Source organism: Diadema antillarum, unplaced genomic scaffold (assembly GCF_040938485.1).
Source record: "Diadema antillarum isolate AM-2024a unplaced genomic scaffold, OU_Dant_1.0 seq00001234_RagTag, whole genome shotgun sequence".
Lineage (NCBI taxonomy): Eukaryota > Metazoa > Echinodermata > Echinoidea > Diadematoida > Diadematidae > Diadema > Diadema antillarum.
In genome coordinates, this window is record NW_027272022.1 from 912,646 (window position 1) to 935,111 (window position 22,466).

At 38.6% G+C, this 22,466-nt stretch overlaps 1 protein-coding gene across 1 annotated transcript in view; it reads right to left on the reverse strand.

Annotated features, from left to right (window-relative positions):
- Positions 1-22,466, reverse strand: part of LOC139745093 (UDP-glucuronosyltransferase 2C1-like) — a 37,432-nt gene that overhangs the window by 9,205 nt on the left and 5,761 nt on the right. The window contains exon 2 of the mRNA XM_071655513.1: positions 11,804-12,032. Within this exon, the coding sequence (XP_071511614.1) occupies positions 11,804-12,032 (229 nt within the window). The remainder of the gene's footprint in view (positions 1-11,803; positions 12,033-22,466) is intronic.

Sequence of the window (22,466 nt, forward strand, 5' to 3'; positions counted from 1 at the left end):
TTACGTCATTAATATGTCACTAATATCAGGCCAATAGATATGTCGGAAAACTGACGTGAAGTTTACGTCATTAGGAGGTCCATAACATGACGTGATGAATTCGTTTCAAAAAGACGTTGAAATCACGTCATTTCCTGATTATTATCAGATGTGCGACCACTTTGACCAGTTGCGACCAAATTAAGACGTCTTTTTGACGTCCGTCTGCTAGCTGGGATGTTCATAAAGTTTGTTCCATCCCTTTCTGCCAAGCGCTCATATGACTACTTTAGTATTAGTGCTATGTTTTTCCCAACCAAATGTGCATTTTCTTTTGCTTTTGCTGAACTGAGACATAACGTCAAACGTTGAAATAGATGAATTTACAGGTCTGTGTGTAAAACCTAAAGGGGAAGTCCACCCTTAAAGATAACTCGTTCTTAATAAAGAAAAAAACCCCTGACAAATAAGAAAATATGATTAGTTAAAGTCAGAGGAAAACTTACTTAAGAAAGGTATCATTCTAATTTTCAACAAATTATAATCGATCAAGAAAATCAGGAAATCTATGACGTTTCCAGCGACCTCCTATACAATAGAATAGAAAAGAAAGTACATGTATGCAAAAATAAATATCACATTCTAACTTAAAATGCATGTATTCCAGTTTAAATGCACCCTCTATAGCAATCACTCCAAATATTTTACAAACAACCTCTGTGACAACAGTTCTATTACCTCATCAAAACTTCACGGAAAATACATTTCAAATAAATTTCCTAATGATATCTCTACAAATGCCTGCGAAGGAGAAAATTATCAAAATACTCTTAAATGTATGGTTTGAATTAAGTGACGAGCACATCAAAACACCACTTTTCTGTAGGGGGCAGAATGAGTTTTTGAACACTGTGTACGTGTAGGTGATCAACTTCTAGTGGAGTCAACATCTTCTTGATTTCGAACCAATGTTGGCTCAACCTTATACATATACACGTATTATAGTTATGTTGTGCCACGGCGAACCAACCATTCATGCAAACGTCACACATAATAAACGTGACAATAAACGTGACATAAACGTCACATGGTGGCACAATATGTCACTTATCATTCCTTTAAACATCTTGATACCGTAGATCAAACGTTTAAACAATCAATTTGATGTCATACAGATGTGAGCCTAATGTTACACCAACCCTTCACAGACACCTGTCAACGCCATCCCAACACTTGAATAGCAAATAACTATCATACAGTATCTTAACTGTTGTAAAACAAAAAAGAACAAGCATATGGATGTAAACGCAATTTCTTTTCCCCTCACGGCCTATGTAACCCCCCCCCCCCCAAAAAAAAAAATAAATAAAAAAATAATAATAATAATAATAATTTGTGGCTTGTCAACGGACACCACCTGACGCTCACTCCAATTTTGAGGCTGCCGCGGTAATGTGTACAAATAAGGCAGCCCATGAATAATCTGAAAACAAAGTAATCGCTGTCAGCAATGATAGTGACCAGTGATTTGTAACTTTGATTGAAAAGGCACCCTTTCGTTTCCAAACTGCCTAATACCAAGGGAGGTGAAAGAATTTCAGTCTCACCTCATTGCTATTTACCAGCGAGATGAGTCACCTTCCTTCTGATGTTGTACACGTATACTGACTGCTGAGTTTTGTAAATTTAATGATGAATTGCTAAACGACTTGCTCATGTGAAATATCTTCGAATAAAGCTCCAATTTACCATGTACGACTTGTGTTCTAACGTCTCACTTTCCTCTGTAACTTCGATCAGTGGGAACGTGTTACTGTTGAGTGTATACTTGCAGTGCGAGCAGAACCATACACCAAACACTTTTTTAATGATATAGAATTAATGATATTCTTTATTAGAATTTCATCAATATCAGGCCCATGTTTACAATGAAATTAATTTGAACAAAAATAAGCAGCTGAATTCTTCTCTCTTGTGCTCCTAAATCATATCTTCTTCTTTTTTTTTAAACATACAGTACAATAGAGGCCTATAGATACAAATCATACCATGCATAAAATATTGACATAGAATTCTGCGTGAATCTCAGAAAAAAATTTCTTGATTACTTAGTAACTTAATTAATCAAGTTAATCCATATCTGCATCATTACACCAACACACACATCTTTCGACACTATAAGAGCTATTCAGACTTGTCTTTAGACTTTGTTATAAATCTATAGGCCTATAGTAGTATGGGACTAGCGATTACTACTCTAGACTCTCTCTCTCTCTCTCTCTCTCTCACACACACACACACACACACACACACACACACACAAACCCGTTGTTATGTTTGAAAGGCGTGCCATTCACATTCGAATCTGATTCTGTGCTAGCAGACGACCATGCCACTGGTACTGCATAACACTATGCCTAACGTTTTGAGGTCCACGCGCATGCGTACAAAAACCAGCCAGTACACTGATAGTCTTTGCTCAAGTGACACAATTGGCAATTTCGACGCGCTAGGATTACGGAAAAAAAATAGCCGCCGGGCCTGAATAAGATATCATAATAAATTCAAACATAAACATGATAATGATACATGATACATGATTCCCCCTCATGTATAGCTCAAAACAGTGGCGATAAAAGAAAATTAACCCATTAAATCATTCCATGTGTATCAAGTATCATCCCCACCCAATCACCTTCCTCCTGGGAATTAACACATATAGGTAGCAAAGAGTTAAAAGAGCCAATACACTATCAAAACTAATCTTTCATACGAATTCATTGGCATCGACTGAGACTCACATCCGCATGTTATCAACACAAGAAAAGTAGAAGTAGGCATGATCTTGTTGACAATCACACAACTGATGTCTTATCATTCGGGCAAAGTAATCGTATCATATAAACAAATGCAAACAGAAGGAAACTGATCAGAAATTAATATAATTTATTAATGGAAAAATGAGCAAAGAAAACGGGATTCCAGCGGGACTCGAACCCGAGACCTCCGGATTGCTAGCCCGGTGCTCCACCGACTGAGCTATAGAGAACCCTAGTTCAGTGTTCCTCCCAGAAACCCTTAATTTTCAATGCTCGAATGGTCAGAAGCTAGAGCAGTGTGTTTGTGTGTGACACACACGCACACGCTTAAACCTGGCATAAACCCGAAGGATCAAAATCGTATCATATTAAAGTAAAAACGTGGTTAGGCAAATCTTATTCCCAGAGTGTCCTTTCCTTTTTTTTCTGGACCTATCGAGAAGATTTTGAGTATTGAGTTGAGTATACCACACTGTAAGTACTCGACGCTTCTATAGTGTAGTACTTACTGAGTTTTATTGCTTGTCCGTGTATACATGGTATGATTTCCATGATTTCGTCGTAGGTAGTTGGGTAATTACTTGTATTACTTCCATTAATCATTTTCGACCAGGATTCAAGCGCAATAGAGCAGTTTCAGGATGATTAAGATTCAGTTTCGGATATGATGTTAGAATTTGGGAATACTTCCGGCTCATCAAAGGAACCAATAAAAAAGAGAAAAGACTTTTACCTTGTAATCTTCCCCCCCCCCCTCAATACCGCAGCTTGTAGCTTGCGCTCCTCCTAAAAAACCTCGTATCTTGTCGGTGCAATCCTTTAAAACCCAAACATTATGGTGATAGAGCCTTCTCAGAATCTGCCCCTGTTCTATGGATCTCCCCGTCTACAGAAATAAGGAAAATACCCTCATTTGCATTATCTAGAAATGTTCTAAAACCCACTTGTTTTTATAAAGGTGGAATGTAAGTAGAATTTTATCTGTTTCATCAAATATATTTACTTCAAATATATCGAATAAAATATTTCTGATAACATTCCTAACTCTTACATCGTAATTAACTTAGTGTTGGCTTTATAGAAATCCCAGCACTTGCATATAAAAGCACATAATGCACTTTATCATACACATCAAAATCACCATCATCATTACTGTTTTCACCTTCATATAAGCACTATTTTCCTCCTCCGGACTTTAACAATGTGGTGGTAGAGGGGAATCACATAACACGTACCTGCTCCTTTGTCGTCTGAACGTAACTACTGAGTTCAGTTCGATGCAGTGGGGGGGGGGGGGGGGGGGAGGAGGGGGGGAGGAGGGGGGGGGGAGAGGGGAGATCCCAACATTTTCTTCATAATACAGTACAAAGGAATACATAGGGTCTAACCACTAAGGGCCCCACCTTTTTTTTTTTACACGCCAGCTATGGAGTTATAGAATTTAACATCCAGTGTTTTCTTATGATGCAAATCATCATATTGTATATGTAGCATTTTTTCATTCTTCTAACATTAAAAAGAAAAAAAAGACCTGGTTTAGATAATCTATAATAAGATAGCCGCTATAAGGCTGTTGTCAGAACGGTTGAGGGTTTTACACAGATAAATCCAAGTGTGTATAGTAGATAGGTATTATAACGGGTGATGTTGCTTTTCAGAAGGTTTGTTGATCAGAAAATGAAATCGAAAGTACGAACCTTATTTCGTTCTCGGACTGACGAACCTTCGGTAAACGAACCTTATTTCATTGTCGGATAAATGCACCTTCGGAATAACGAATCTCATTTTCATCTTCGGATTAACGAACTGTAACCGTTTAAACGCAGCAGTTCGTTACCTAGCATTTCTGTGACATGTCTTATGATTGATAAAAAGTAAGAGTTATGTCTTGACGATGTAATTGACATTTGGATCTTTCGATATCTGAGCAAAATATACAATGTCTTTTTTCCCCCATTCCAGTAATCCCAGTCTCGGCAGCTTCGACACGTTATCGCCGTGACAGGCACATTACATGTGTGTGTGAGGATGTGTGAGGGTGTGTGTGTGTGTGTGTGTGTGTGTGTGTGTGTGTGTGTGTGTGTGTAGGTGTGCGTGTGTACAACGTGTCCCACAAAAAATGCTAATAGCACTCTAGATGAGTATAATATGTGACTCTGCACCTCAAAACAAACAAAAAGTCGCCAGACAGGAATTTTAAGTTAAGACCATATTCTCAAAGAGCAGAATTTAAGCTTTAAAATGGTGTATAACTCAATTCAAATGGACTCTCCTAACCTAACTAAATATTGGAAAGAAAGCACAAACTCAGAAAAAGTGTGAACTGAGAAAAGAGGCTCTGAAGTACAATGTCTATTCAAGCGCTTAATCTTTACCAAACCGTGCTGGATGTGCGATGAATGGGACAAAAAACAGGAAGTTAACCACCAGAGTAATTACAATGAATAGATTATCAGATCTAACTGAAATTAAGCATGCCTCATTAACACATTTTGTCCATAATTAATGCCAACTTTCAAAGCAGTAGCACTATCCTTTCAAAAGTTATTAGAGTTGAAAGTGGAGAATGTGGACAAGGTTTTTCAGAAATGAAAAAGGGGTTCTAAAGACACACCTAATCACACTATTCTACCAAAAATGTTCGAGATAAACTGCTAAAAAACACACTTTCCTGCCCGTTTCATGATACCAAATTTTAGCAAAATGTAAAACAAGACCCGCTCTTTCAGAAAATATGAAAAAGTCAAGTTCGGCTAGGTTGACCCATTTCACTTATTTTCAGTCCTCACGCAAAATCAGTGTGTGCGACTTTATGTTCGTTTTGAGGTGCACGGTCACATATTGAAATTACAACATGATATTGTTTATATTAATCAAGTTATTTCTTAATTAACTATTTTAAGATATCTATGATTTTAAGTTTTAATGGAAATGTTATTTTATTTTGTAATTTGATAGTCTTGCCTGTTTTGTGTCACCTACGATATGTTAATTGATTTGTGTAGTTTTATGTAGTTTTTATTTGCTTTGTATTTAGATGATGAATCACGTTATGTATACTTGTTGTTATTGCACGGACTGACTGAAAAAAAAACAGCCGTGGCTGATGTTAGTACCGTGGTTAAATAAAATGAATGAATGAAATGAATGAATGAATGAATATCTTTACTCGGATAGGACATAAAATGGAGGTCCCGTGTATGAGAGAGTCACAGCTCATGCACGTAAAAGATCCCGCTTCATTCATTCATCGTAAAGAGCAGGGTGTCTAACCCGGTGAAGTGGTCCCACCCCACATCCAACTGGACCCCATGGAAGACCAGCTTAGTGTAGCTGAATATGGGCTATCCAGCCATCTTCACGGATGGAAAATGAACAACAACAACAACAACAACCGTATAACTACAATAATTATTCATTTTCTAGAAATGGATGACAGTTTATGAGATATGGTCTAATAATCACGAAGATATGAGCATTTTTTTTTTCATCACATATCAGGGAACCGCTCCATCCTTGTTTTGTATCACGTAGTATATGCAGTCAGGTTCAGCTAACATTTGTCATGGGGATGACCTATTCATTCATCCCTCACTGACGCGTTCAGCGAACCACGACGAAATCTGATTAAAATCTGAACAGGGTACAAGATGAATTCGAGGCAGAATTCAATCAACGAGCACCATGCAAGGCGACAATACTCAGAAATGTGCTCAAATACAAGGAAACGGGTACAAACAAAAACCTAAACAGGGGCAGAGCGGGGAGAAGAGTAACAGTTCGAACACAAGAAAACACCGAAATGCACAACGTTAGGCAAAAACTCATTCAAGAACCCCGACAAAGTTGCAGGAGAAACAACGTTCCACCCGTAATTGGACTACGAACGTTTATTCAACGTAATAAGGAAACTTGAAATGAGAGGTTTCCTGACGAGTGCTGAAAGAAGGCTCATATCTCTGTGTTCAATGGACCATATCGCATAAGATTTAAGCCAGTAGTAAAATGAATGCTAGTTTACGATTATAAAATTATATACAATATGATTTGGTAATTTTCAAATTATGCTCATTTACACTGCCATTAGCATTTTTTTGTGTGTGGGACACGCTGTATGTGTGTCTAATATTATGGTGTGTTCGTGTAATTACATATAAGTATGTCATGTGCCCGAAAAAAGAGACGCGTCTATGAAATAACAATAATCTATAGTCACTGATAATAGGTTCACCTATCAACGGTGCGCCGTCTTCATATTGTGCGATGAAAGAAAGAAAGAAAACAAACCAAAATATAAATTCAGGCACCTCTTAAAGTGCCCTATTTCTATACAGCAACAGGCTGGCTGTATACTGCACAAGTGATTCTTAAGTATAGTTATACCTGGCGTAGAACTTGCTCATTTCTAGACTGTTCCAATGGTCCTGAATGGTCTTCATGTTTCTCTCCTCTCCCCCGTTCATTTTTTGAATCAACTTTGGCATTGCGAATGTGCCATACTTCATGAATATTCATAGGTTTTTGTAAGGTTTTTTTTTTTCGTAAACGGTAAAAACGGTATGAAAGGAGTCACAATTCTAGGTGGCATCTCAAGCATTTTGTCCAACAAATTTGTCGGATAAATTTGCTATCAGCCAATCAGATGCAAGGATTTCAGTAGCTTATGACAGTTTGTCAGGGTAAAAAATCTGACAAATTGTTTCATGAAATGCCCCGTAGAGCATAACCCTTTTGACAAGGCCTTGTTATTGTCTGGCGGCGAGCGCATGCCTCTCTGCAACCGACATCTGAAACGGGAAGGGGAAACACTGCTAGGCCCAATCGTCCCACCGTTATCCTTCTCTATCCTCCGTTATCAGTGTCTCATTTTCACCCCCTTCTGATTTTTTTTTCTTGGTTCATTTATCCATCTGAGAAGATGGCTGGGTAGCCCATATTCAGCTACGTTAAGCTGGTCTTCCATGGGGTCCAGTTGGATGTGAGGTGGGACCACTTCACCGGGTTAAACACCCTGCTCTTTGCGATGAATGAATGAAGCGGGATCTTTTACGTGCATGACTTGTTACTCGCTCATACACGGGACCTCCATTGTATGTTCTATCCGAGGGACAGAGTGTTTCGCCTCTTGCAAGAGGGGACGGTATGCTTACACACAACACTGCTCAATCCAGACTTGGGTTCGAACTCGGGCCGCGTGATCATGAGGCAGACTCGCTACCGACTGAGCCAACTCGATCACCGCCTCTGATGCAAACAACATGAATGATCACATCCGAAATAATTCATGAAATCACCGCAATCCTGCTGGGCACCAGCAACGTAAAATACCCATCAAATCATGGTAAAAGACAGCGGCCAAAATGATTTATAAATCATCGCGATCCCGCCGGCTGCCAACAATGTAAACCATAGATTGAATAATGCATGCTACTCTTCTTGACATTTTCATGTTCATACAAAATAACAAACGCATTCAATACAATCTAATTTTGTTCATAAAAATTTAATACTGTATTTCACAAATAGAAATCAAAATGTCCATTCTTTCAAAATGGTTCAATACACGAGGAAGAGATATGTTGAAATAATGAATCACGAATTCGACACTGCAGTGCACTTTTCAAGAACGCTTGTACAACACAAGGAAAGAGCTTTTCGGAAGAAAAATGACGAACGCTTTTTCAACCCTTTCTTTTTTTTTATCAAATCACAACCGATTCCTTTGTATTCTTTCTCAATAACATGACTTGTATACTTGTGTAATAACAATGAACGCAAAGACTGCCCATATAGCTTTCATTGACTGTAAGTGACTACATGCTCATGTTTTTCTTTGTTTTTAGTGTGTACAGTTACAACGAGGAACCAGTTATCATAACGAGGTAATATTGGCGATCCCACGGACCTCTTTATAACGGGGTTTCACAGATAGAATGTTCATGTATATACGCATTGAATTTTACTTCCATCTTCCAGGTTCTGTAGCACGGTATGAATTTTCTCTCACACACTCCTTTGAAGTACAATAACATTCTTATTTCTCTCAAAATAGCAAAAGTGAAAAAGTTCATCCAGTGCTGCACACGTGCTCCCAGTGATCGTCGCAATGAAAAGGACAGTTATAGATATCACCTGTATATACTTATGGTCCCCAAGTGGTTCTAATCATGGAGTGTAGATGTTCACCACAAGTAAAATACTATGGAAAACTTAGTGTGTGTGTGTGTGTGTGTGTGTGTGTGTGTGTGTGTGTGTGTGTGTGATGAAGGGGGGGGGGGGTTGCATACAATATGCCCAGATATTGTACATTGTATTATTTGCAGTGACCCTAATCTGGTTTGGATATCCCAAAGTGAAGTACTTTGCCAATGATACATGCAATCTTCGAGGTTGGCATAGACATTGATAGATGTGTCCATTGATTGCACTGAAGTTTCTGGAGGTGTTACGAACATTGTGTCAAGCTTCCGAAGCATTGTGCTGTATTTCACATTCATTAACATGTTTGTTTGTTTGCTTTTTTTGATTTTTACAATACATAGAATGAATTCTGAATACAGCAGGAAAAAAAGGTGAATCTTGTAAATATAAAGGCCAAGAATTACATTTTTAGTCAACTGACATGTAACTTTTAAATGCAATGGTTTTTGCAGTTCATGTATACATCTTGTCTTATTTTAGTTGTCTCTAAGCACGGTCATTTGCAGTAAGGAATTAGGTTTGCTGTGGAATAACAGAACTGCTATGTTCTTAAAACCACGTAAGACTGTCTCGGAAAAAGAAGAACGTAGACCTACATAATGCGCAGCGACAAGAAGTCTCATATGTTAGGACCAAAGAAGGCTGATGTGCTAGTACACAGTCTTGTACACTTCTTGTAGGGCCTATTTTTTTTTTTTAAGAAGTGAGTTGTAATTGATTTCCTGCATATTCAAAACTGTGTGTTTATCAGTGGATTTCGTTTATGCCTTCGTGTACAGACCTACTAGGTGTTCCAAAAAACATTTCCCACTTTTGATGCTTAATAGTTCTAAAATTATGTATCAGATAAAACTGTTATTGAAATGAGTAATAGCTGAATAGTGTACAATTTAGTTGAAGGTGATTTGAATATGAAAACCTATATCAGCTTCATGAAATCCATGATTAATTTCAAAGTTAGGTTCCAGATTTTGGTCAAATTTTAACCCTCTGTTTATACAAAACCTGAACTTTACACAGGAACCAATGGTGTGTATGTGAGTGTGTACTTACAATGACCCTGAACTATTGACATGGATACCACCTGTTCAGAGCTCTGCTCCAAGGCACATGAATGCTTTATTAATTATTCATGATGGATTGCCATGGGCACTGCTAGTTTGAATTCATCACTGCTAGTCTGAATTCATGGCAAAGGGTGAAATGCATGCACATGAAAAAAGTAAGCACATGTTTCCACGTGCTTGCATATACACTCCATTTTAGAATGAATAAAGACTAAGCTGTATAGATAAATGATAATAAATAATGGGCATTCAAATCCTGGTCATTGTCCAGGACCATTGTCTGGGTGTCAACTACACACTCCCATACACGCCAATTGACTTCTGTGCACAGTTAAAGTTTTGTACAGAGTGTTGAAAATAGAGCAAAATCTGAAACCTAACTGAAAAAACCAATGTTTAATTTAATGAAACTGAATCATGCTTTCATTTTAAAATTGCCTCTAATGTATAGTTTTTTGAACTATTACGGATCAAAAGTGGGAAATGTTTTTTTGTAACACCTAGTATGTCTCCAGGGTCTCTTGTATTTTAACTCCGTAGAATGCCATATTGCAAAGCATGGTTAATATTCAATGGTTTTTAACTTATTTTGTCAGATGTTGCACAAACTTTGACTGATTTCTTGATAACTTGCATTCAGGGAATTGCCTCTGACTCTTGTAGCCACATGTTTGTGAAAGTTATAGTGCAGGTTTTCACTGGTATCATGCATTGTAAGTGTGCTGATTTGGTACATACCGGGTAAATTTTTATAAACTGTCATGTGTTTATCTCAGTCCGTGCAGAAGTGGAATAAATCCAATTTGCTTTAATAAACACTTGGAAATTAATATGTATGATTTGTAAACATGTCTCATATAAACACTTGGAAATTAGCATGAATGATGTGTAAACATGTCACATGTGATTATGTGTGCAGTTTTGAGATCATTCTGAAAATCAGAACCATGTTCTAACAACACAAAAATGGCATATAAACCTGTCGCAGCGTACTTATTCTGTCACAGCGAATATAAACGAATCTCAGTGTTTACGTTTTAAACATGTTTTTTTTTTAGTGTTTAGATCTTAAACATTGTGGGTGATTTTATGACTTTGTGGTGTTTGTGATTATGATGTAAACGTTTGGTGTTTAGCCTATACATAGAGCAGGCATTTAATTCTTAAACATCAGAACCGTGTAAAACGCGAACATGTACGTATTATGAACACCCAAGGCGTGATGAAAATAAGCACGGCATAATGTTTAGCTCTTAAACCCGTCCCATAAAAGCGCGCCGCAGTGTTTTAAATCTGTTACAGAAAGGTGTTTAGTTAGGTGTTTAGAAGCTAAACATCTTTTTTAACAGTGTACTATGTAGGCCATTTTTGTCGAACTTTTTTCCCCAATTTTTATCTTGTTTCTTTTATGGTGGTAATCTGAAGAAAAATAGGAGAATTTTTGTTTGGATACTTGGCACATATATAATTCTTTTTCCACAGAAGCGATGAAAGTATCATAACTCAACGCAAGTCAACATGCCTTTACTTTGAATAGGTCCCTTATTCTCCAACGTCGGGGCTTAGGCCCTCATACAGGTAAGCATTTATTACTGGAGATAGTTATAAAACCACTTGAAATGTTTTACAATCCACCCCCGATAAAAAGCAGTAGAAAATACAAATGAAAAAAAACAAACAATGATCTGCCTTTTTTCGAAAATGCTAGGCGTGAATTCCCTTGAAATTATTCCTCACCTAGGAGATCATTTTGTGGCATCCAGGAGACGATTCGGATGTTATCGGAAAGCTGAAGCGAGGCGGGCGGTTCGTCCTGCATCTGCCAGACGACGAGTTGCGGGAGGGCGGCAAATGCGCGGACAAATTTCTCCATCGTCTCGGGCGTTAAGATTGAGGCCGAGTAGGTGCCGAGCGTGAAAAGGACGACGCCGTCTTTTCCCGCTGACTGGACGAGCTCCTCCCACTCCTGACAGAAGTAATAAACCGAGTTAGAAAGCTGTAAAGACAATGCAGCTCTCTGGATATCAGTGATTTCATAATGTCATTGTAATTGTATTGTATATGAAATATTCAAACATACTACATTCACGTTGGTAAAATATTGTTTTTTCTTTAAACTTGAAACTTTATCAGAAAATTAATACCTTCATGACATTCAAATGGTCTCTCTATTACAGGGTTTCATACACACTTCTATATGTCTTTACGACAACACAACCTGAGACAGAAACAAAATATTCAAACATACTTCATTCACGTAGGTCAAATATTTTTTTTCTTTGAAAGAGAAACTTCATCAGAAATTAATTCCTCCATGACATTCCAATAGTCTCTCTTTTTCAAGGTGTCATGGACACTTCCATATGCCTTTACGACAACACAACCTCAGACTGAAACATTTGATATTTAAACATACTACATCCACGTTGGTCAAATATTATTTTTTTCTTTGAAAGAGTTGAAAGAGAAATTTTATCAGAAAATTAACACCTTCATGACATCTCAATAGTTTCTCTATTATAGGGTTTCATGCACTCTTCCATATGCCTTTACGACAACACAACCCGAGACAGAAACAAAAAATTTAAACATACTACATTCACGCAGGTCAAATATTATTATTTTGTCTTTAAAAAAGAAATTATTCATCAGACAAATTAACACCTTCATGAAATAAATATGTTAAATTGCGTCAAATCGCTTTTAAAAGCCCACTAAAAAGTTGATCCGCGGTAGTTTATTTTTCCTTACCCGCAGGATGCTTAAAGGTCATTGAACTATTGAGTAGATCAATTAACCTTAACAGAGGTGTTAGGTCTGATTGCATTTATGCAATGCAATCACGCAATCAAGTTGTCATGGTGTTCATTGAAGGACCTAGGTTTTCACCTTCATATGAAAAAAAAAAAACGTTTTCACCTTCATATTCAAAATAACTACATGTATATTGTTATAGAATAGTATATCATTTACTCATTATTTATCTAGCGATCCACGTCCGACAAGCTTTGCTTTTTAGTGGATCACTATTTTCCATAATCGAATTTATTTTCCGCTCGCCCACGAAGTATTTATACAGTGTTCCTCCTAATTATTGTACATTATGTTGTTCTATATTTTGTCTCGTATATTACATGAATCTTCTGCAAACGCTTTAACAACATTATTTAATGACATGTATACTTCGTACTATGTTTTTGATTTTCGTTGATTGGAAATAAACTATGATTGAATTGAGAATTGAATTGAGAAAGGAAAATACGCAGAAACTTAAGATTTTCTCCTTTTTTCTTTTTTTTCATCTAAAATCGACCGAACTGAAATTACGGGGAAGTATACGTTCCTACACAACCATTGTGATGCAGCTGATTGTGCTAATACACATTTTGATAATTACAAACTGGATTCGACGTCATAGTTGTCAACAGCCATATACCCATCAGGCCCTTGTGGGATAATATTGCTGCATAAAGTCTCATCTTGTCCCCATCAAATACGCAACTTTGAAATTTACTTTGTAAACAATATTGGCGAAAATTTAGATAAAACTGGATAGATTCCTAAAATCTACACACGATCAAAATTTCTTGGCAAATTTTGTGAAAAAAAAATCTTCTTCAAAAAATGTGTTGCTAATTGAGCGAAGAATTTATCAGTACTGAGCCTTCTGGTAATTCTGCAGCAAAAACAAACAAGCAATCAAACAATGACATATGACCACGATGGGACTACAACCGTGGAGAAGTCATATTTTTTTTCATGAAACATACAAGCAACAAAGAGTGATTACCACAACAGGATAGCACCAAGGCACGGAAATGGAGGTTCGTAGATGGGTTGAATAATGAGAGAAGTCTGTTTTTTCTTACATACATGGATATCTCTTTCAGATGAATTTATGGTGTCTTCACCTGCTCTGCAGCTGCAGTAATTTATTTTGATTAAAAAAAAACGAAATCTAAAGGGCTTTTTACACTTGTGTTTCTTAACCCCGGACTTTCTCTGACCCAGGACTATTGTTAGTCCCGTACCAATTTTTTCAGCTTTTTACACTCGCCAATTAGTCCCGTACTATCTCTTGTCCGGGGCTAAGGAGAAAACTGACCTTTTTACACTCGTATTTCTTAGCCCCGGACTTTCCAAACCACATGGATATTCATAATTACGCTGTGTACTGTACACGTACACGCACGCACCGGCAGCACTTGATTACCTCGTTTCTGATTGGTCAGTGAGGTCGGACTTTGTCTCCGTCGCTTAGCCCAGGATTATTTTTTCGTTCTGTTTACACTCACTTGCTTGGCACCGCAATTGCGGTGCTAACCCCTGCTATTTTGCAGGGCCAGATAGTACCGTACTATCGGTGGGGCTAGCCCACTTTGGCAAAAACGAGTGTAAACAGAAAGTGGGCTAAGGATAATCCCGTACCAACGGTGGGGCTAAGGCCCCCCCTTAGCCCCACCGTTGGTCCGGGGCTAAGCAAAATTTTACAAGTGTAAAAAGCCCTAAACCACTCTGATTTTATTTCTATTTTCTTGGAAGGCCAAGCATGGATATATGCTTCTGCATGGTTGCCACGGGCAACCTTCCTGGTTATCATACTTTCGATTCATTATGAAACTCAGTTTCGTATATAGACAGTAGGGCATGACACCTTGGTGGTACCAGAATAATGCGCATATAGCGATGAGTAGTCAGGGACTATGCAATGGTGCAACTATTGTACAACAAAACAATAATAATATCTGCTACGACAAACTAAGTTCTCATCAGCAATGCTAACAATGATTATGAACTTGTATCATCACGTATTTTTCACGTCATTTCGAATCATTTGCGAATTGCATTTCATTTTATAAATCATCTTTTTAATATAATCACGAAAAGTGTCGAGAGCGCAATTCCAATTTATAGCCGCATGTCATTCTAATTTGTCATTCGGCAATCATCCCGTATACCAGCCCTTGACGGTTGGACAATTACTCCGCCGCTGAGCGACTGACGAGAATATCACCTTCATTCGAATATCAATTTGTTCATGTTCAAACAGTTTCATCATTTTCTTATTCACAATATTTTTTATCAGATGGCATGTCCCTTCCTGGCCAGCGCTGGTCAAGGTCTCCAGTTCCCCAATATAGACTTTCTGTCATCTCATCCCGAAAATTGGCAGCATTTTCTACGTCCGCATAACATGGCCAAAAGGAAAATGTCTTTCAATTACACAAAGCACGCACATGGTTGCAAAAAAAAAAGGAACCAAATACAAAAACATAAACCATATACTATTGTGTCCCAATCTAGACAGAAAGAATCAAAGTGCGGCACTCATACCTTCATGATTTGTGCAGACTTATTTATCGCGCTGGCTAGCTCAAGCATCAGGCACAGACATGCGTAGACGTTTACATAGCGATCACACCATAGAAAGAGAAGGCCATCTCTTGAGCTATTAAGCTGCACTAGCGCTAAACATTAGTCCATGATCATGTGTCACACATGCAAAATAAATTAAATGAAATTCTGCATATTGAAATGAATTAATTCTTGCGTCGAGTTGTCTTTATTGCAACTGATTGACAAATTGCCTTACATCGACGTTAATGTGTACCGAATTGAGCAGCACTTTTTATAGCCATGATAAAAATTCATACTCAGTCATGGGCATATCTTCATAGGGCCTACATACTCAGATAAGATTCGAAACTATGATCTCCTGATCACGGGACAGGCGTTGTATTTATTGGACCTGCACCGAGCCTCCGCCTGACAGACAGTGCTGGTTCTAGTCCTTAATAACGTGCAGCGGGTACTGCATTTTATTCAAACTGATTAATTCTTTGCAACTGATTGACAAATTGCCCTACATCGACGTAAATAAATAAGCACTGAATTGATCAGTGTTTGGTAGTAGCCATGATAAAAAATCATGGGCGTACATACTCGAGCAGGATTCGAACCTACGACCTCCTGATCACCGGACAGGCGTCATCTCCACTAGACCACCGAGCTTTCGCCCGAAAGCGAGTGTTGGTTCTAATCCTTATAGCATGCAGCGGGTACTGCTTTGTTATTCAAATTCATGAATTTCTTGCGTCGAGATGTTTTCATTGCAACTGATTGACAAATTGCCCTACATCGACGTAAATAAATAAGCACTGAATTGATCAGTGTTTGGTAGTAGCCATGATAAAAAATCATGGGCGTACATACTCGAGCAGGATTCGAACCTACGACCTCCTGATCACCGGACAGGCGTCATCTCCACTAGACCACCGAGCTTTCGCCCGAAAGCGAGTGTTGGTTCTAATCCTTATAGCATGCAGCGGGTACTGCTTTGTTATTCAAATTCATGAATTTCTTGCGAACCTTGTAGGTTCGAATCCTGCTCGAGTATGTACGCCCATGATTTTTTATCATGGCTACTACCAAACACTGATCAATTCAGTGCTTATTTATTTACGTCGATGTAGGGCAATTTGTCAATCAGTTGCAATGAAAACATCTCGACGCAAGAAATTCATGAATTTGAATAACAAAGCAGTACCCGCTGCATGCTATAAGGATTAGAACCAACACTCGCTTTCGGGCGAAAGCTCGGTGGTCTAGTGGAGATGACGCCTGTCCGGTGATCAGGAGGTCGTAGGTTCGAATCCTGCTCGAGTATGTACGCCCATGATTTTTTATCATGGCTACTACCAAACACTGATCAATTCAGTGCTTATTTATTTACGTCGATGTAGGGCAATTTGTCAATCAGTTGCAATGAAAACATCTCGACGCAAGAAATTCATGAATTTGAATAACAAAGCAGTACCCGCTGCATGCTATAAGGATTAGAACCACCACTTGCTTTCGGGCGAAAGCTCGGTGGTCTAGTGGAGATGACGCCTGTCCGGTGATCAGGAGGTCGTAGGTTCGAATCCTGCTCGAGTATGTACGCCCATGATTTTTTATCATGGCTACTACCAAACACTGATCAATTCAGTGCTTATTTATTTACGTCGATGTAGGGCAATTTGTCAATCAGTTGCAATGAAAACATCTCGACGCAAGAAATTCATGAATTTCAATGATTAATTCTTGTGTTTCACATAATAAATTGCCCAGTCAATCGCACTGACTGCTCAAAAAGACGCATCTCCGCATCTCCTAATTTGAAAGCTCTCGACTTGAAGTTTAATTTGAATGATGTAGATGCTAAATTCTATTGCCGAAGTGCGAAAATTAATAATCCAAAGTGAATTTGAGATGAACTTCATGATGGTATGAAAATGACTGCAAAACCTATAATCGGTCACGTCAGGTATGGTTTCGATATGGTTATACGTTACCTCCTCCTCCACAAAAATATTAATGTAAGTTTGTTCGTTTGTTTGTTTGTTTGTTTGTTTCTGCTAGCAGCTCATGGTTATAGGCTCTCTTGTGTACTTTTTGTATAATACTGGACGTAGATTTGATTTGATTTGATTTTGATTTGATTTCTGAATTTCTTTTTCATACATAAATGAAATACAAAGTCAATTTAATGAACTGATTGAGCACAGTATAATTTGAATCTGCCAGCTAAAACAAATAAATGATTAATTCAAGTATCTAACATTTTTTTTCTGACACATTGCAAAATGAAAACAAACAAATTACTTTATGCATGCTATTATGCCAACATAGGTTCCCGTATATCTGTTGTTCAAAGACATATTAAGCAATTCTTGATGTACAGAAATTCAGGAGACTATCATCATAAGCAAACGCTTGAGGAGGACAATCGTTACAATGGCCTCAGAAATTATTGTCTAAAAATACGACATTGTAAGAACATAATATAGTCCTACAAGTCACCATCATAGGCGTAGCCAGGATTTTTTAGAGGGGGGTGTTTAAGATTAGATCTATTCTTTATTTTAACTGAAAATAATTGATTGACAGGAGAAGTGGGAACGCTTTGGAAGTATGGTGGAGAGAGGGGGTGGGAAGCGGGAAGAAGCTCAAAGGAGTTTTGCCGATAAACATGAAAAATGGTAATAATAACGATAATAATAATGACAATAACAATTATGATAATAATGTGAATTCAATCACTTAATCGTTTATTGTCCATATGGGAATTTGTTCTCTTTACATGTAACTCAATGGAAATTACATATTCAGAAGATACAGAGATATGTAGACCTAAAAATAAAACATGCAAATATATGAAAGTGACATTAACAGGAAACAAGGAAAAGGAAATGTCAGATTTAATTATTTCATATCTATCTTAACTATTTCTGTCATTCTGTTTATTATTATTATTATCATTATTATTATCATTATTATTATCATCATAATCATTTTAATTATAATTATTATTATCATCAATCATTATCGTTATTATTATTGTATTGTATTGTATTGTATTGTATTGTATTGTATTGTGTTCGTAATGATCTCATCTGAAATTTCATTAACTTTACTTCTCTTTTTTCACGGTATAGAAGTGTGATTTCGTCACCAAAATTCACTATAAGCCTATAAGATAATTCCATCACCTAAGCTATCAGCCGCAAGCTATCAGCCGAATATGACTGTTTGGGCACTTCGCTTGCCGTCCGTAACCATTCTGCGAGCGAGCGACCGACAAGAAACTTTATTTTCTTTAAAACGTAGATTCGTCATGAAAATACAATAATTGATTTTTATTAAGTACGTCTTCATGCCGCATTCGAATATAGTTACCCAAGTATTATGATATTCAGGCATGGCAGATCACGCTACTGGAAACCATCTTGTTCCTAGATTTTACGAGCGATAAAAAATTGGAATTTTGTATACTGAGAACAGAGGGGCATTTCATGAAGGAACTTGTCCGATAAAATATCTGACAAGTCAATTGTATCCGACAAGTTTTGAGAAATTCTTAAGTCTGATTGGCTGATTTCTCTGAACTTGTCGAATATAATTGACTTGTCGGACATTCTATCCGACAAGTTCCTTCATGAAACGCCCCCAGGTTCTAGTGTATTGTTTCCCCATTCTCATGGTGGTGTATATTTTATCGGCATCTTCCGTTCTCATAGTGGGTATGATGGGAAAAGGCTATTGGTCGCAGGCCATTATCCAAATTACTGGCAGCAACATCAGGAGAATTGCATAACAATTAAAATGAATGCGAGAGAGCGGAGAGAGCGAGCTTGAAAATGTTGACATTTTACAGTCCCCAAACTGCCGTTTGTAGCTATATTTTTTCGCTTTGGAAATTAAGTGGGCGCACCGGACGCAACTGCTGGCATTTACTGGCAACGACATCAGGAGAATGACAAAACGATTATATGCGAGCGAGCGAAGCGAACGAGCTTGAAAATTTTGACATTTTACAGTCCCCAAACTGCCGGTTAGAGCGATATTTTTTCGCTTTGGAAATTAATGGGGCGCACCTGGCGCAACTGCTGGCAATTACTGGCAGCAACATCGGGAGAATGGCATCACGATTAATGCGAGCGAGCGGAGCGAGCGAGCATGAAAATTTTGACATTTTACTGTCCCAAAACTGCCGTTTGTGTAGCTATATTTTTTCGCTCTGGAAATTAGGGGGCGCACCGGACGCAACTGCTGGCAATTACTGGCAGCGACATCAGGAGAATGACATAGCGATTATTATGTGAGCGAGCGAAGCGAGCGAGCTTGAAAATTTTGACATTTTACACCCCAAGTCCCAAAACTGCCGGTTGTAGCTATATTTTTTCGCTTTGGAAATTAAGGGGGGGGGGGCACCGGGTGCAACTGCTGGCAATTACTGGCAGCAACATTAGGAGAATAACATAAAGGTTATAATATGCGAGCGGGCGCAGCGAGTGAGCCTGCAAATTTTGACATTTTACAGTCCCAAAACTGCCGTTTGTGTAGCTGTATTTTTTCACTTTGGAAATTAAGGGGGGGGGGGGGGGCGCACCGGGCGCAACTGCTGGCAATTACTGGTACCAACATCAGGAGAATGGCATAGCGATTAAATGCGAGTGAGCTTGAAAATTTTGATATTTTACAGTCCCAAATCTGCCGTTTGTAGCTATACTTTTTTGGCTTTGGAAATTAAGGGGGGTGCAACGGGCGCAACTGCTGTCAATAACTGGCAGTGACATCAGGAGAATAGCATAACAACTAAATGTGAGCGAGCGGAGCGAGTGAGCTTGAAAATTTTGACATTTTTCAGTCTCAAAACTGCCGTTTGTAGCTATACTTTATAATAAGGGGGGCGCACCGGGCGCAACTGCTGGCAATTACTGGCAGCAACATCAGGAGAATGGCATAGCGATTAAATGCGATCGAGCGGACCGAGTGAGCTTGAAAATTTTGACATTTTGCAGTCCAAAAACTGCCTTTTGTAGCTATATTTTTACGCTTTGGAAATTGAGGGGGGGGCGGATCCGCCACGGGTAGTCAATGGTGTCGGTTTATGTTCATAATATTTGGGGAGGTATGACCAGCGAGGGGACGTCGAAGTGACCAAATGGGGGAAGGATATCCAAAATCTGCACTTTAGAACATCCTCTAATATTATTGTTTGTGTTTGTGTGTGTGTGTGTTTTATATACATGAAAAAGTTAGGAAATAGCCCAGGTCAAGTCTTATTATTGGCAATGCAAGGCATTTTGATATAGACTAGTATGTAAAGCAACACTGCAAAATCATTAATGATCTAGCTTTGATATATACGAAGCGTATTAAGGTACAAAGGTGTACATTCTACATCACATTGCGCAACGTTACAGCGACTCTTTTTGCCGTTCGAATGTTCTGAGTACACTGCGCACATCCTGCTTATATTCAGAATGCCAACCAGGAATCATGCTGAATCGCAATATTTTGTCGGCTCCGGACTTTCTGCACAATGTTTCACGTTATATACCTCTTTAATTGTGGTTAAAAGAAATCTTAGAAAAATATCTTATTTCTTGATCCCCCTTTCATGTCGATTTCAAAAGCAGTTTAGTAACCCTTGAATTACCATTTTGGTAAGTTTTCTATTCTTTTTTTACGAGCGGATGGGGGGGGGGGAAGCTTGGCGCCCCACCCCCCCCCCCCCACACACACACACACTTAACAGGGATAGAATGTACCACTGTTTTGCATGAAATTATAAAGTATGAGGGAAGTGGCAGCAAAAATATGACGACTTTTTGTTTTTGTTTGTTTGTTTTTTCTTTTGCTTGTCAGCCGACTTTTGGCGGAAAATCAGACCTTGAAAGAACGAGGAGTTTTTGATGTTGTTTCTCTTATCTTTTGATTTTCTTTCTTCTTGACTGACAGGTGATTTTGACCCCCCCCCCCCCTCCCTTTAAAAACGTAGCATAGCCCTGAATAATGCCCAAATATATTCAATGAAATGGTAATATGGATCTCCATTTCTTTGTATGTAATAACGTACCGGTATTATCTTCCTGTATGTATTGTATTTTTCTATTTCCTCGATTTAAGTCAATAAAGCAATCATCCCAGAGGCATCGTTCTGCTATGTAATGATGGTGGGTGGGGGAGGGACTTGGAGTTGGAATATCTGTGCGAGGGAGCGGAGCGACCGAATGGGGGGAGGGTGTGGGAGGGGGATACCCCCCTCTCAGACGAGGAAGATTTTGCATTTTCAGACCTGAAATTAAGCGATCTGGTGCACACTTTTGGTGAAATTTTGGATTTACATGTTTACAATGTATAGGCCTATACTATAATTTGACGTTGTCAACGTCTGCATGGGTCATACCTTATGTCGATATTACTGTCTTTGCGAGCGAGCGAAGCGAGCGAGCGCTTGAGAAAATTATGTATACATTATCCTACAAGACTATTCAGCTCTGTTACCTGTCTGGAGGCGGGCGTACGAACGTCATGCAATATGCCAAAATTGATGCAATCACATTTCTGCTTCCTCCATTTTTTCCCTCAAATTTCAGGGGGGGGGGGGGGAATGATTGTACAGGCTATCCCACCTCCTCCATTTCAGGGGGGGGGGGGATATATCCCCCCCATCCCCCCGGGATTTACGCCCATGGTGTGTGTTTGTGGGGGGGGGGGCAATGCACGGTGCAATGTGCGTCCCTCAAGAACATATACATGCATCCCCCAGTAATATTGAAGGTGTTCAAAAAGGGGCATTAAATGCAAATAATTTGATATTAAATGATTTTAGACATCAAGTGTAAAATCTTAGTCGATACCTAGTTGAATCATTACAAAAAATCTTTCATTGCAACAACTTCCCATTTTCGTCTTGCACAGATGCACTGCGTTTGCGAATAAAATATTCCCACACCAGACACTACAGAACAGAACTAACTTAGGTCTGCTGATACTGGCACGTCATGACAGGGCTATTAGGAGTGTCGATCGTGGAAAAATTAGGAACGTTTAGTTTTGTGCCCCTTCGCCA